At 35.5% G+C, this 15,210-nt stretch overlaps 2 protein-coding genes across 4 annotated transcripts in view; both read left to right on the top strand.

Moving 5' to 3' along the window:
- LOC126872126 (balbiani ring protein 3) overlaps positions 1-695 on the top strand; it is a 32,800-nt gene extending 32,105 nt beyond the window's left edge. For both annotated transcript variants that reach the window (XM_050631708.1, XM_050631709.1), the window contains exon 9: positions 24-695. In XM_050631708.1, coding sequence (XP_050487665.1) covers positions 24-188 — 165 coding nt within the window. In that variant the 3' untranslated portion in view covers positions 189-695. The remainder of the gene's footprint in view (positions 1-23) is intronic.
- Positions 696-932: 237 nt separating this feature from the next.
- LOC126872137 (protein kinase C) lies at positions 933-13,783 on the top strand. Of its 2 annotated transcripts, none has more exons than XM_050631755.1 (9): positions 933-2,605; positions 3,247-3,307; positions 3,395-3,596; positions 4,484-4,515; positions 5,114-5,184; positions 5,336-5,477; positions 5,563-6,129; positions 6,220-6,815; positions 6,888-13,783. In XM_050631755.1, the coding sequence occupies exons 1-9, from the start codon at positions 2,276-2,278 to the stop codon at positions 7,050-7,052; spliced, it is 2,166 nt and encodes a 721-aa protein (XP_050487712.1). In that variant the 5' UTR covers positions 933-2,275; the 3' UTR covers positions 7,053-13,783. The 2 variants fall into 2 exon arrangements, with proteins under 2 accessions (XP_050487712.1, XP_050487711.1); XM_050631754.1 differs by having other exon boundaries at positions 936-2,605; positions 3,371-3,596.
- The last annotated feature ends 1,427 nt before the right edge of the window (positions 13,784-15,210 follow it).

Below are 15,210 nucleotides of genomic sequence, written 5' to 3' on the forward strand. Positions count from 1 at the left end.
CGATAAAAAAATATTTATTTTAGATGAAAATGAAAGATCCATCAAAAAATTTGGCGGCGGATCAGCACTTCCTCGCGTACCAGCAACCAGTGTATGTGATATCGGGCGTAGAACAGGAAGAGAAGAAGAAGGACATAGCCGAAGCGCAAGAGAGTACGTCTACCTCGGATGTGGTCGTCGGTACATAGAAAAGATCAAGAGTTCGTCGCGTAGATCGCTCTTATTCCGTGCGCGAATATAGTCATGATCCAAGTCACGTCTACGTAATCCCCTTCATATTTCGATGAGATATTTATTCTTTGAATATGAGATACATCGCGACTGCCAGAATTGACGGTCGACCGAATAAATTGCAAACGGTACTTCCTTCTTTGTGGACATCATGCGATATCGATCCCACAACATAGGATGTAACGTGTAGCCACAATACGGATTTTATTTTAAAAAATTAAAAAAATGGAATTCGGTCGGTCGTCGAAAAATAATAGTTTTTATTTAGAACAATCTGATCTTCTCGCGGGTCTCTCTGTTTCACCTCGAACTTATCGAAGCCACCAACGCAAAAATGTCCTGGCTCGAGAACGAAACGCCGAGGATATCGTTGCGTTAAATGTATGTATATCATGGGTGTAAATATTAGACTCATACTGTGTTCGTTTATTTATATAGCTCAATAAAGATCGGAAATTCCTTTATTCGTGTGTCGTTATTAATACGTCTAGATCATTACTTTGAACGCTAGAGGCCAACCGTTTACCCAATCAGAGAACTGTTTCCCTAAATCTGCATTCCCAACTTGACCTGTATAGGAAGATCTTTTAAGGTCACAATAAAAATTTATAGTAATAAAACGGAAGCAATTATTTCTTTTAATTTAAAACATATGTGAATCAAAAAGATTTAGTTCCCAAATAGTTTTGAATCTTCCAGTAAATGCTGGATACCAGTACCGTAAGTAGAAGCGCGCTTTTTTTAGCCAGACCTCCGCCAATCAGATGACAGCATCATTCTAGTGTTTCTACTTGTTCCGCAAGCTCTCCATGCAGTTCAGTCTCAGCATGCCAACGAATAATATACTTTACAAACTAAAAACCACATAGATTCGTTTAATTTCATTCTCTTCAGTATTCTTTATACAATATTGGTACGAAAAGATGTCGATGAATCGAGTGTATATATTCTCGAATTTAATGCATAGATGGCCGAGATCGTGGGTGAAAACGCAGCCTGAGCTTTCGACGGAAACGCACGAAATATTCCGAAAGGCATTCGAGGCCGAGATCGAGTCGCCCTTTAGACGAAGCGCGGAGTGACCAATCGAGCGGTTCGGGTCGGTGGGGCTGTCCGGGGACGGGAAACGAGTGCTTTTATCCACGATACGCCGTTTTTTTTCTTTCAACAAAATCGTGGAACGAAACTTCGATTAGTGTTTTGAAAATCGTGTTCGAGAACTTCGTTCAGTGGTTAACGAAAGGTGGAAATATATAAACACGAAAAAGGGCAGGGAATCGAAGAAGAGAAAAAGGAGCTTAATGGCTCTCAGGAGATCGGGAATACAAGGACAGACATTGCACTCGCGGACGGGGCGCCTCGCAATAAACATCGTCGCCTCTCGTTCGCTCGTCCTGCATCCACCTCCTTTGCGTCTCTCCGTTTTCAACGAGCTCCTGCCGTCGTCGATTCTGCTTCCGTTTCCGTGTCTGTTATGTGTGAACGCAAAGAGAGCCGAGTGTTTATAACTGCACGGTGCTGGTGGCGGTGACGAAGGGAAAGGGAAAGGGAGGAGGAGAAAGAGAGAAGGGGAAGAAATTTGGAAGCGAGATAAAGAGAAGGATAGCTAGAAGAGAGTGCGCGTGCAAAAGCGAGAGGGAAAAGGAGAGAGAGCCAAAGGCTCGTCGGACGGAATATTCGAAGCGGTGCGCCATACATTTCCTACGGAAGGTCGTATTTATCGCGGGAACCTTATTGGTGAAATTATCTCAGTTATTGAAGAAGATTTTGATATATATAAATATATATCAAACCTTCCTTACAGCGATCGCTTCCAATTGAAAGGAACTACACATACAGTCGGTTACAACAACGGTGGTCCGGCTACTTAACCATCTATCTACTTAACGTCGGGTAGTTGACTAGGAATTCTGGATAACCTGATCGCGCAGAAATTCGAAGTGTCAACTCGTCGACAGGCGTGACAGCCTCGTCGACTGTCTCGTCCGTCCTCTGTCCTCCCTTTTCTTGATATTCGGTGTCGGTACCATCATTTGATTCCGCGATGTTCACGGGGACAGTGAAGATCGAAATATGTGAGGCAGTCGGACTAAGGGCGACGGACAAGCAACGAAAGTTTTGGCAGGATGAACCTATACTCGATCCCTACGTTCAGCTGGATGTCGACGAGAATCATCTTGATCGTTCATCGACTAAACCGAAAACATTCGACCCGGTTTGGAACGAGTGTTTCACCCATGAAGTTCAGGATGCGGTGATGCTCGGACTGACTGTCTTCCACGATGCGGCATTACCGCCGGATTATTTCGTCGCCAATTGTAGTATTCCTTTCGAGGAACTTGTCAGCAGGAATGACAAAACTGCAGATCTTTGGGTTAGTACTTACAATTTTGGAGGCTATTCTATTTCATCATGTGGATATATTCATTAGAAATTTTTTGTTAGAAAATAAAAAGTGTTCCTTATTTACTTTTATTTTCATCTTTTTATACTTATGAATGCATGTTTCTATATTTTACTCCCTAATTTGTAGGTAGTTTTGATTAATCGGTTCACATTAATTTTGTGTTGACACTACAATGTTTGTTGTTGATATGTGTAGTGGAAAAGCAACGTGTAATCTATGTATATCTTTTTACTATGACATTATAGAACAATTCAAGGTAGTCTGATAACATTGTGTCAATAGAAACCAAAGCAAAGAAAGATAGACGATAGATATTTCTTAGACCTGAAACATGTGTGATGACTGGAATTCAATTTGGTTTCTTTAAAATGTTGAAAAAGTGTATACCAAGTGTAATGTATCTGAGTAATATTGTAATATTTGTATTACATTAATAAGTCATTTATAATATTAAACAATGATGATATTATTGAATAAAATTTGATTTGAATTAAGATATTTATGTTTGTTATATGTTTTAATTGTGTAGTAACTCTTTTGTGCTTCGATGCTTTTAAATAACAGTGACAATTGTTGTGAATTATCATCAGAAATTGAATTTATTTTAGGTTGATCTTGAACCTCAAGGAAAGTTAAGGGTTAGGATCGACCTAAAATGGAATGATCAAGGTAAGAAACAGGTAATGGCTAAGAATTATGCATGTAAGGTATACTTCCATAATAAAATTTTAGATCAACAAAGAGGCTGTGGTACAGGTGATGGAGAAGGAATCGGAGGCAGAGGTGGTGGAAGCATCACCACTGGGAAGGAACCCAGGAGGGAGTTCAAAGAAAGACAGGGTTTTAACCGGCGTAGGGGTGCTATGCGACGCAAAGTTCATCAAGCGAATGGTCACAAGTTTATGGCTACCTTCCTGAGGCAACCAACTTTCTGTTCTCACTGCCGTGAATTCATATGGTATGTATTTTAACAAAAGTATATTGATAACATTGCTTAGATTCTAATTCACAAGCATATTTTAACACTAATTCAAAACATTTACTAATTTCAATCATTTTATAATATGAAGTGTTATGTACTTAATTTGGTGTGTATATTTTAAAAGGTGATCAGTTAAATTAAATTAGTTTGACCTAGCTCGCATTGATATAATAGACTTATGCACACTAAATTAATATGGGATTTTGGTTCTTTGGATAATTTAAAAGTCTTGAAGTTGCATGCCTGGGTTTTTGGTTTTTTAGAATATACTGCAACATCATTAAGAAGATATTATTAGGAAAATGGCTTTTCGAAGTATATATTTTGTACAATATACATATATCTTCTTAATAATTAAGCTAGTTTGACAATACAGATATATAAGAAATAATTTTTAGTTAGTTTACCAGCACATAATATTTGCAGCAGGGAAGTGAATATTTAACACCTTAGATATATTGACTTTTAAGCTTTCAAACACTCTTTCCTTTCTTGTCTCTTTACAGTAATGTTACATAATATTCTATGTATTTTATTGGAATAGATCATTCAACTAAGAAATAGGCTGCATGCATTGGTTTTGCAAGCATATACTATATCTACTGTTTGGTAATATTTCTTATGAATTAACATGTTATGATGTCTGTAGACAAAAGTTCTCTAATATAATAATAAATTATTTTTAAGAAAGTACTAGAAACATCTAAGACAGAAATAAAAATTGAATAGTAATCTTACCTAATCATTTTTAAAAGACTAGCATAAACATCTAATTATGGTTTATGGCCCAAGAAAGCATACGTATGTGTTTTATGAGGGTATACAAGGAGATGATGTGATGTGTTTTGTCTGTTGTATTTCAGGGGCTTGGGCAAGCAGGGCTATCAGTGTCAAGGTGAGAAGACACATACACGTTATTAACAAATATTATAATTATATATTTGCTTGCTCTACCTTTGTGTGAATATATGTTTATCTAGGTGTGTGTATGTGTACTTAGTTCTTTATAAAAAATCAAAGCATTTAGGAATAAAAATCCATAATCCAGTTTGAAAACTTTGAAATTTTTAATGTTTAATTTAGCCCATGGTTCAATATCTGATGCTATGCTTTCTTTAATGAAACGGAAAATAAAACTTAATGTCCATAATACATCAATGGAGTTTTTATTGCAAATTATATTAGCTGTGATTTAATATAGTTATAAGTGGGGATATATTTCATTGCATGTTTCTAAGTAAATTGTAACAAATCATCAGGAGGTTCTAATGGTTTCATTTTACCACATCCTTAGAGTTTATATTCTGTCTTCAATGTTCAAGCTTATATTGTTTCCATGGCAAGACTATCACAACATCCATCAAATTTTATTTATGCTTGTCATTTCAAATCAGTGCGTCTAATCACGCATGCAGCCAGCTTGGGTCATGCTATGCTAAAAGTTATTTGTATCAAAAAATGTAAGCATTCAATGAGATTTTATTATGTTTCAGTCTGTACATGTGTAGTTCACAAAAGATGTCACAAGTTGGTTATCACAAAATGTCCAGGCATGAGAGATGAGGTGAGTGTGTCTTACTGCAGAGTATTATCTTTATATTATTATATATTATATTATATATTATTTTTAGTATTATTTTTAATATCATATGTATTTTGTAAATATCAAGAAACTGAATTTTTTAAACTAATCTTTAAATGATATTGTCTTTCAGTCAAATCAAGATACAGAAAGTCCACGTTTCAGTATAGATATGCCACACCGTTTTGTTGTTCACAACTACAAGAGATTTACGTTTTGTGACCACTGTGGCTCACTGTTGTATGGTTTATTTAGACAAGGTTTACAGTGTGAAGGTAAATATATAATAGAATAGATTTATTATACATAAAATGATTTACATGAATATGTAATACTTGAATCTGATGTCTGTTTATACAGCTTGTAATATAAATGTTCATAAGAGGTGCCAGAAAAATGTAGCAAATAATTGTGGCATTAACACTAAGGCTATGGCTGAGATTTTAAGTACAATGAATATATCACCAGACAAACAAATAAAAACTCCAAAGATTAATTATAGAACAACAACTTGTCAGTCTGGTCAAACACCCACAACAGTAACAGTCACAGACACATTACCAACGGATAATTCACAAACAATTCAAAAAACGGAAGAAACATCTGTTATCGCTACTGAAAATGCAGTACCTGCTAGTGAGAATGAAGTTAGGAAATTTGGTATCGAGGACTTTAATTTCATAAAAGTTCTTGGTAAAGGTAGTTTCGGGAAGGTGATGCTAGTAGAACGAAAAACTAATCCCGATGAAGTTTACGCTGTAAAAATTTTAAGAAAAGATGTGATTATACAAGACGACGATGTAGATTGCACAATGACGGAAAAGAGGATTTTAACACTGGCAGCGAGACATCCTTTCCTTACAGCTATTCACAGTTGTTTTCAAACAAATGACCGATTATTTTTTGTTATGGAATATGTGAATGGAGGTCAGGATTAATTGAAATATAATTATAAATAAAACGTATAGAAAAATATTCTTTACTATCTGAATATAAAAAATATTTTGCTTCTTTCAGGTGATTTAATGTTCCATATTCAAAGGGCTCGAAAATTTGACGAAGCAAGAGCACGCTTCTATGCGGCAGAAGTTACGCTTGCATTACAATTTCTTCACAAGCATCATATTATTTATCGAGATCTCAAGTTAGACAATATAATACTCGACCAAGAAGGTCATTGTAAATTAGCAGATTTTGGAATGTGCAAGGAGGGTATTATCGAAGGGAAGACTGTTACAACAACATTTTGTGGCACACCCGATTATATCGCACCTGAAATTCTTCAAGAATTGCATTATGGTGCTAGCGTTGATTGGTGGGCACTTGGTGTTTTAATGTACGAAATGATGGCTGGTCAACCGCCTTTTGAAGCAGATAATGAAGATGATTTATTCGAATCAATTCTACGAGACGATGTGCTTTACCCTATCTGGATCTCAAAAGAGGCAGTTTCTATTTTAAAAGGATTTATGACAAAAAATCCAGCTAAGAGATTAGGTTGTGTGGCTGCTAATGGTGGTGAGAACGCTATAAAAGTTCACCCATTTTTCCAAGAAATAGATTGGGAAGCACTCGAAGCGCGTAAAGTGAAACCACCAATTAGGCCAAAAACTGTAAGTTCATATTGAATTTTAATAATATGTTAAAGTAATTGAAAAATATTTCACGATAATTGCGTGTTTCAGAAAAGCAAAAAGGACGTAATGAACTTCGATACGGAGTTTACAAAAGAAGATCCAGTGTTGACGCCAGAAGATCCAGACGAAGTGAGCTATATAAACCAAGAAGAATTCCAAGGTTTCTCCTTCGTCAACAAAGACTTCAACCCTGCTAGGTTTGGGGCGCAATAAGAAGTAAGAACACAAGCAAATGAAGAGGGTTCAATGTTAATATCATCTTAAACGCTTCTTGCTTGGAAAATTGGCGAGCATGCCAATCTGCAAAGCTGAACATCGGCGTTTTGAAGCTGCTCGGGGTCTCCTTTGTATTTTATCTCCACCGGGGATAATTTTACTACGTATCATCGGAAGCAATGTTCAAGCTGTACAAAAAAGTGGTGGAGATCATCAGGAATTTGGGAAATCAGCTAGAAACTTCGGTCTGTTTCACGTACAAAAAAAAAGTGGTAATTTTCGCAGAGAATTTCATTGCTAACAAGGAAGCGTGGCCTCAGTTCGAAAAAAAGAAATGCGTTTGGATCCAAGTCTCTTAAAGTTGGACAAAATTCTTGATTTCCTTTGTTTTCTTGAAACAAAGACAAATGTGATTGAGATGAAACATCAGTAAGAGATTTCGTTTGTAACATTGATAAGCAGAAAGATCACGTGCTTTGGAAATTAAGTATCGGTTAAGAAACTTAGTACAAAAAATACAAAACAGAAAGAGAAAGTCATTTTCGATGGCATGATGGTAAAGGTCGCTGGGCGATCTATCATTTTTCTGTTGATATTGATATTCTCGAGGAAGATTCGAATTAAATACCGAATTTTTCAGTAATCTCTTAACCGTATATTTCGTTTCCTCTTAGAGTTTCTTTCGTAGAATGTCTCTCTGGAACTACAAAGTTTTTCATCAATGACAAAAAAAGAGCACTCGCGCAGGAAAAACCACGAATCTGCAGGATATGAAACTCATCGACATGTCAATTTTGCATTGAAATTCAGTTCCATTAAGGTATACAAAATTTTACCTGATTTACAGATTCCTAGTTAACCATATATAAAGACTTGGCACTTATTACGCATTTTTTTTAGCGCTTACGTACTTACGGACTTAATTTTCATTGCAATTCACGAGAATTATTTTTTACTACGGCAAGAATACCGACAAAAACAGGACGATCGAATTGTTGTGATTATTGCTTAGTAAGTCGAGTTTTTAGGTCTTAGCGTAGTGTATCAAATCACTAGTGATCAAGACTGAAACAGAAGCTGGGCTTAACTTTTAGGTAAGCACCGGCTGCAGGCGTAATTATAATTGCCGAGTCTATAAAAACCTGTGCATACATAATAGCATCATATAAAGTAACCACATAGAGAATCGAGAAGTTATGTTCCGGTTCGAATCGAGATCTCGTGTCTTCGAACGGTCTAAACTTTTCGTCGAGCAGAGGAGCATCTCGCAGCGCTTCTCCGATAGGATTTAAATGATAAACAAAATAATAATAAAATAATCATACAACACTAAAAGAAATCATGCTCGCGTGGTGAAGATCGAGCAGGATACGATCTGACCAGGTGGACATACCAATTTCATACTTAACATAGAATTTTAAACGATCATAGACGGATTCCACTGGTGGTTGTCCCGTCAAAGCTAACACAAAATGATAAATATATCTTACGTATAAATACGTATAAATACGTATAAATTTAACTTATTTTAACATACGCCTAAAATTGTAATGAACAAAAAAGGTCTCGCTATCAGAAACACCGGTGAACATATAAAAGCGATGGTCTCTGGTGAAATTCTCTGGTGTTGCTGTGTGTGTCGAGTCTTTCACAAAGTGTTATAGACAGAGCATATATACATACATATGTATATGCTTTGTAAAGTTACCGCTAAGCGAATTAAGAAAATTGTAAGGAAGTCCACCTAGCGATGTCGATGCACTTTCCGGAAACTTGTTGTCTCTAGTTAGGTGTCTTTAAAAGCTTGAAGCAACAACTCGTGTACTTAAATTAGAAAAAGCTGCAAGCTCCTTAGTGTTAAGTGATGAAATAGTCGAGAGCCTTATCCGTACCATAAGAACGTTGAAATGCGTAAAAAAAGAAGAAAGGGAAGAAAGAAACCAGTGAATGTTATATCGAGTTAAGTATCGTTGTCGGTCCTAACGGCTAATAAGGATAAATTAATTCGAGATACATAAATGAGAGACAAATTTCTCGTGTTTTAACAAGTGAACAGAAAATACTCTAATATTTGGGGCACGTAGTCCACCGTTTTGTGCCGTCGAGTTTATACCAAAGATTTCGTTCAGACTTTCCGTAGAAACCTCGCAGAACGAATTAACGAGGGTAAGATCGCGAATGAATCACAATCTCATATCGATCCGACTTCAATCTTTGGTGTAAACTTCAATCGTCGTTGATAGTTTTAATGAGAAAAGTTTAATTGATAAATAGTAACGATAGACCGTAACAATTAGTCGATAATATGTTTTAGTGATTATAAATTCAGAAAAAAGGACAACTGCGGTGAAATCGTGCAGTAGTGCAGAGCAAAACTAAAAAAAAAAAGAAAAACAGAAAAAAATATTTTAGCGTACTGTCTACCAATGAGCCACTGGATAACAGACAGCCCCCAGATTCTATTCAAATGGCTTATTGTATGACCAGAAACGCGTTACTCAGTGTCGTGTCGAAATTGTCGTCGTGTCATACTCGTACATTTTTATGGACTCCGTAGATATTTAGGTTCATTTAAAAACAAAAAATGTCATAAAAAAATTCATTGGTAGAGTACCTTTAAATCACGTGCTGCCCTCTACGTGCTTCGATTTTGTACAGAACTTGAAGTTCGAGAGCCGCGGCACCGACACAATCGAATTGTGAACAAAATGATGTTCTAAGTTACGGCACGTGTCGTGTACTCATCGCACGATCTTAGAAATTAACGATGTACGAGATGAATATTACCATTTCAAGGAGAAATCACCTATCGTAAGATATATACACGTACGACGTCGCTTTTATGAAAGCAACGTTGTACTCGCAGCCATTGACACGAAATAATGATCGTTCGCATGTAAATGTAGCTGATCGTATCTTTTTACAGCTTTTGCTTGCATAGCAATAATTATTGACCAGTGAATATAGTATCCTATTGATGTATCGACCGATGAATCGATAGTGTTCTCCGTGTACTAAATTCAGAGTGCTATATCCTTGTCGTTGGCAAACTGTCATAAAAATTAAATTTATTATTTATTATACATAATATCAATTTCTTAGAATTTAATTCTCAGTTTTTAAATATGTATTAAATTTCTTAAATGATCCAATAGGAATTTCTATTGTTTCTAAGAAAGGGAATTGTGTTTAAGATAACTTAAAAAAAACTGTCCGATTGACAAGGATGTGTACTTGATTCATCTGCGTTCGTGCACTTATCGTAAATCTAGTCAGAACGAGAATATCGAGAAAAGGTGTCTGGCTCGATGTATCGAGCTACGGAAAAGGATATGTTTAAATTCAAAAGAGACGAGTTAGTCCGGCCTACGCTTAAAAAAAAGACGGTTTCGTGCGTTATTCGAACAAAAAATTACTGCTATACCATGTACCTATTGTTACGTGTAGAGTTACCGCGTAACAAATATCCGTACGTCTAAAAAAAGAAAACAAAAAAAAAGAAAGAAAACAAACACTGTATCGTCTAGGCGTAGTAAAGCGAGTTTCTTTTTAGTCTTATGTCCGGTACATTAGAAAGAAGATTTTCAGCACTCCGCGTCGTATTATCGATAGTCATATCGCGATATATCTCTTTCGGTTGTATATATCGTTTTTGTCAGAACGATAGATTCTCGATGGTCGTTGAAAATGGCGCGAATCAGACGAGAGAATGCAACGATTGCCGTCCTAAACACATCGATACGTCGAGCGGGGTTAATCGATTATCCAAAGGTTTCTTTCGACTTTAATTGCATAGAAAGTAAGCCATTGGTGATTTATAAGTACGTTACAATCGTACACCGGTGTACGATTACACCGTACCATAAAATGTTACGAATTCTGATCCGTCGAGATTTAAATGAAAAAGTAATATTCGTTGAAAGACTTATCGAATAATCAAAGTTGAAATCTCATTCATTGTGTGGGAAGAAAGAATATGTTTGAAAGAAAAAACAAATTATCGAAACGTACTGTTTATACTGTTGTTATTGTTGCAACGATCATCGAGCTGACAAAGATGTTAATCTCTTTTTTTTTAAGTTAAACATTGTATGTTTTTTTTTTGGTTAAAGAGAACGTGTGGCGTTTCATTTATTCTAATGTTACATCGTTTTACAGTATTTATGTTTTTCAATATCATACAAGTATTCTTGAGATATCGTACACGGCCAGGCCACGTTAATAGCTGAATGTTAAGGTTGCTAGCTAATTAGCGAAAAGTAAATATATATTTTTTTAGTTTCTCGTTAAGTACATCAATTTTTTCAGACATTTTTTATCGGAACCTTTCGTCCTTAGGTTTTATCTTTTTTTTTGTATTTACAGCGATCGAATCGGAATAACTTTTTTTCTACTTAATTTCTACACTTTATATGGTCCTCGTTTTAGTGCGCATGCGTAAGCTTTTCTAATGATTGTGCTTCGCAAGATCTAGCTTATATCGTATAACGAATTGTTTATATTTTTTATCGTCATGTAACAGAGGAGAGATAAAGCCAGAGTATCTTTGCGTGTGTGTAAATTACAGAGTTTAACGATTCACGTTGCACAATTTAACGGGTATGTAACTATTAAGATTATAATTTCCGTTGTATATATATTTCTTTCGATTATCGAAGAGAACTATCGTCATCGATTCCATGGCGTATAAGCAATGTATTTTAAAATCGGCTGGGCTAAAAAAACAAAGAAAGGGGAGTGAAATAAGCAAAAATCAGAGTACATAAAAGAACAAAAAAAAAAAAAGAAAGAATATAATGGTAAATATGTATAAGTATATACATACTTATATATATATATAGTAAAAAATTTACAGTAGCATGTTAGAAATAAATCTGTGGCAGACGATAGTACTCTTGTCAGGCGCCGACACTCTAACCTAACCCCATAAACAATTTTTGCCGTGAGATTTTTGTAACCGCTAGTCAATCGTATTAAAATAGGGAAAAAGGGATATTGGGGGGGAGAAAAAAAAAAGAAAAAGTTATGCGTTATCGATGAAACGTTCCACTCGCTTCGTTTTAATACTGTATGCGTACGCACGTGACCGTACACCGGATATCACGTGCCGTATATTCGTTAAAAAAACGAGGAAAGACGTTAATTTATCGATGTATACGCGAGATTATAAGCCAACAGGAGGTAAAACCGCGTATTTTTTTGACGTGTCAAGTTAACATACGTAAAGAGCGAATGAAGTGATATATACATATATATATATAAATTATAAATATATATATTATATGTTGCATAAATTAAGATGATAAAAGAAAACTAAAATATTGTTGCAATATAGAGCGCTAAGTAGGGTCACACGTAACTATCAACTGTGGTACCCCTTTCCTTTTTAGGATATAATTTACAGAAATTATATATATATATATATTATATATATATTTATTATTATATATATATAATTATATATATATATATAAAAAGCATACATACCCGCATATATATATATGTGTGTGTGTGTATGTATACGAACAAAAAAAGAATAGAAATGTATATATTTATAAATATATATACGTACTACATAAATAGGAAGTATCATATTAGGAATACGTCATATTCTTTATGTTCCTTCAGACCTATGTTAAAATCCGTCATTTTTCTTTCTGTTTCAACGATCTTGGTTTGCTTTTCTGTTCACGGGAACGCGGGATGGTTGCTGCAACGATGACGACCTTCTAGAAATCGCGGATGGAGAAAAAAAGAAGTTACAAAAAAGAAAATAATAAAAAAGGGACCAACGTCGCTGAAAACGAACGAACATCGTGGATTTTATCCTGGGTCTGAAAGATATCGGGAATGCCATACAAAAATGAACAAAACGAATAAAAAAAATATGAAAGAAAGCATCTGCAAAAAAAAGATGATACCAAGATCATAAACTCTGTAATGTTGTAAACTAAATATCGTCTGTGCACAGTGTTGGATAAAGATATTCTAAAAATGGAATGACAGCAAGATACTTCGTGAAAGCCTTTTGAAACTCGCGATCAATCACCGGCTCCTCTTTCGTGTGTGTTAAGCAATCGTCATATCTGATATAACTTTGTAATAATAGTACTATTATTAATAATAGGGCTGTAAAATCGTGTGAATATAACTCTAGGTACGGGACAGAATAGAAATTACGTTGGAGATGCAAACGAAACGAATTCTCTGATTGTACCAAGGGACAGCCGGTAACAGCTGTTATTCGAGTAAATCGTGAACGATTAGCAGCGCTTCGATCGAATTCTCAATGCCTCATAAAACTTTACTTTCTACGTGTACATAAGTGTAAGCGTGGAGCTACGTACTCACGTAACATCACATATTTGGAAATGTAATATTCTTAAATTTGACCAAAGGTGTAGGCATTTCAGTTCACACGAAGCAAAATGAAAATGAGAGATGGTCTATGCGTTTGAATTACTTACACTGTCTCATCGAACACACGAGGAACATATTCGACAGTGTGAAGGCCCGTTTTTAGATAAATTCGTTAACCCCCGGTGGCACAAAAGATCCGTTTTCACAAACGAACGAGCAATCAGCCGAAGGCTGGAGATAAATTTACTTCCTCAAAAGATACATACATAATCGAGAGAGTTTTATCCTCTGACGAAAGTAGCCGTCCGTATGATTGGAAAGCAAAAAAAAAAAAAAAAAAAAAAGAAAAAGTGAAAAAGAGGAAGAAACGAGCGAAGGCAGGATGGAGAATTTCGATGCGCGAAGGAGTAGCAATCGCTGTGTTACAATTGTATTAAAACAAATGTGTCGTTGAATTTTCATAGCGAGCGTACCTACGTATATGTATATGTTGACCGTATCATTGTCGTTACCGATCGTAGAATTTATGAAAGCTCTCTGAGTGTGTCCTTTCGTTACCTGAATCGCCATCCTTCCTTTTCACACGACTTTCATACGTCGCGCCGACCATCAAAACTCTCTCTTTCCCCCGTTTTCGATATTTACAATCAAAAACTCTCCTTTTTTACTTCTCTTTTCATTTTTGAAATATTTTGCTCACTTTTCTTCAGAATATATTGTATGTCATTGTAAAGCTAAGCGTTCGTGCGTGCGTGCGATATGTACATAAATGTAACGATACACATGCGCATACATTATAGTGAAACGAATTGTATTCGTGCACGATGATGCATCGTACATGTGACACTGTGCGAGAAGAAGCGATTTTTTTTAGAGAATTTATCATCAAACATTTTCTGTTGTTTGACTCTTGTAAAAGTAGATTTACTTTCTAGTGAGAGATAGATTTTTCTATGAAATGACTATTAAGTTTGAATTTTCTGTAGGCAGAAGGAAAAAAGATACGAATACAACAAGATGCATTGCTTCTTTTTGTACAGTGTTTTACATGAGCTAATGTGTGTTTCGTTGAAGCTGGAAGAGCGACACTATTTTCCTTCCGACTCGAATTGAATCTTGTATTTTACTTTATTCCCGATTCGCGCACAAATGCAAGAAATGATGCGTTAGATCGACCAACGCCCAATGTGATGCACACAAGCTGTTTAAACGTACAATTAGGGAACAAACATTTATTTTTTTATATGTACCCCAGCTGGTCGTTCGTCGGACATTTTACGCGCGTGATTGAGGATTGAACATCTCGTATAGGTCAAACATTATTTCGCGTGTTGTATCTCCTCGCACAAAAAAAATTTATATATCAGCGTCTGTAAGTTTTCCTGTTAGAGTCTATAGAATTCCGGAATGTACACAAATTCAATCCCAAAAAGTTACGTTTTACAATAATGTTATTAAGAATAGAAAGTCTAATTAATACGTTGCAATTAACACCTTGTGAACTAACAACACACGTTGCTCTTGTTATTACAAATATTATCGACATCCAACCATTCTACCATTTATCATTACAAAGTAATATTAATTTTTATCATAAAGAGAAGTATCATTTAAGGAATTAAAAAAGGGTTTAAAAAAGAACAGCAAAAATGAACGCGTGATAGTGCACAAAGTGTTAAGCGTTTTGATTGTCAGCATCGATGCTTCAGGGCGAAAAATCATTGTTATTTTGATTAGAACCGCAATCGATCTATCTAATCGAAATATACGAAGACGAAAAAAATTAAAACAAAAG

Source organism: Bombus huntii, chromosome 12 (assembly GCF_024542735.1).
Source record: "Bombus huntii isolate Logan2020A chromosome 12, iyBomHunt1.1, whole genome shotgun sequence".
NCBI classification, from domain to species: Eukaryota; Metazoa; Arthropoda; class Insecta; order Hymenoptera; family Apidae; genus Bombus; species Bombus huntii.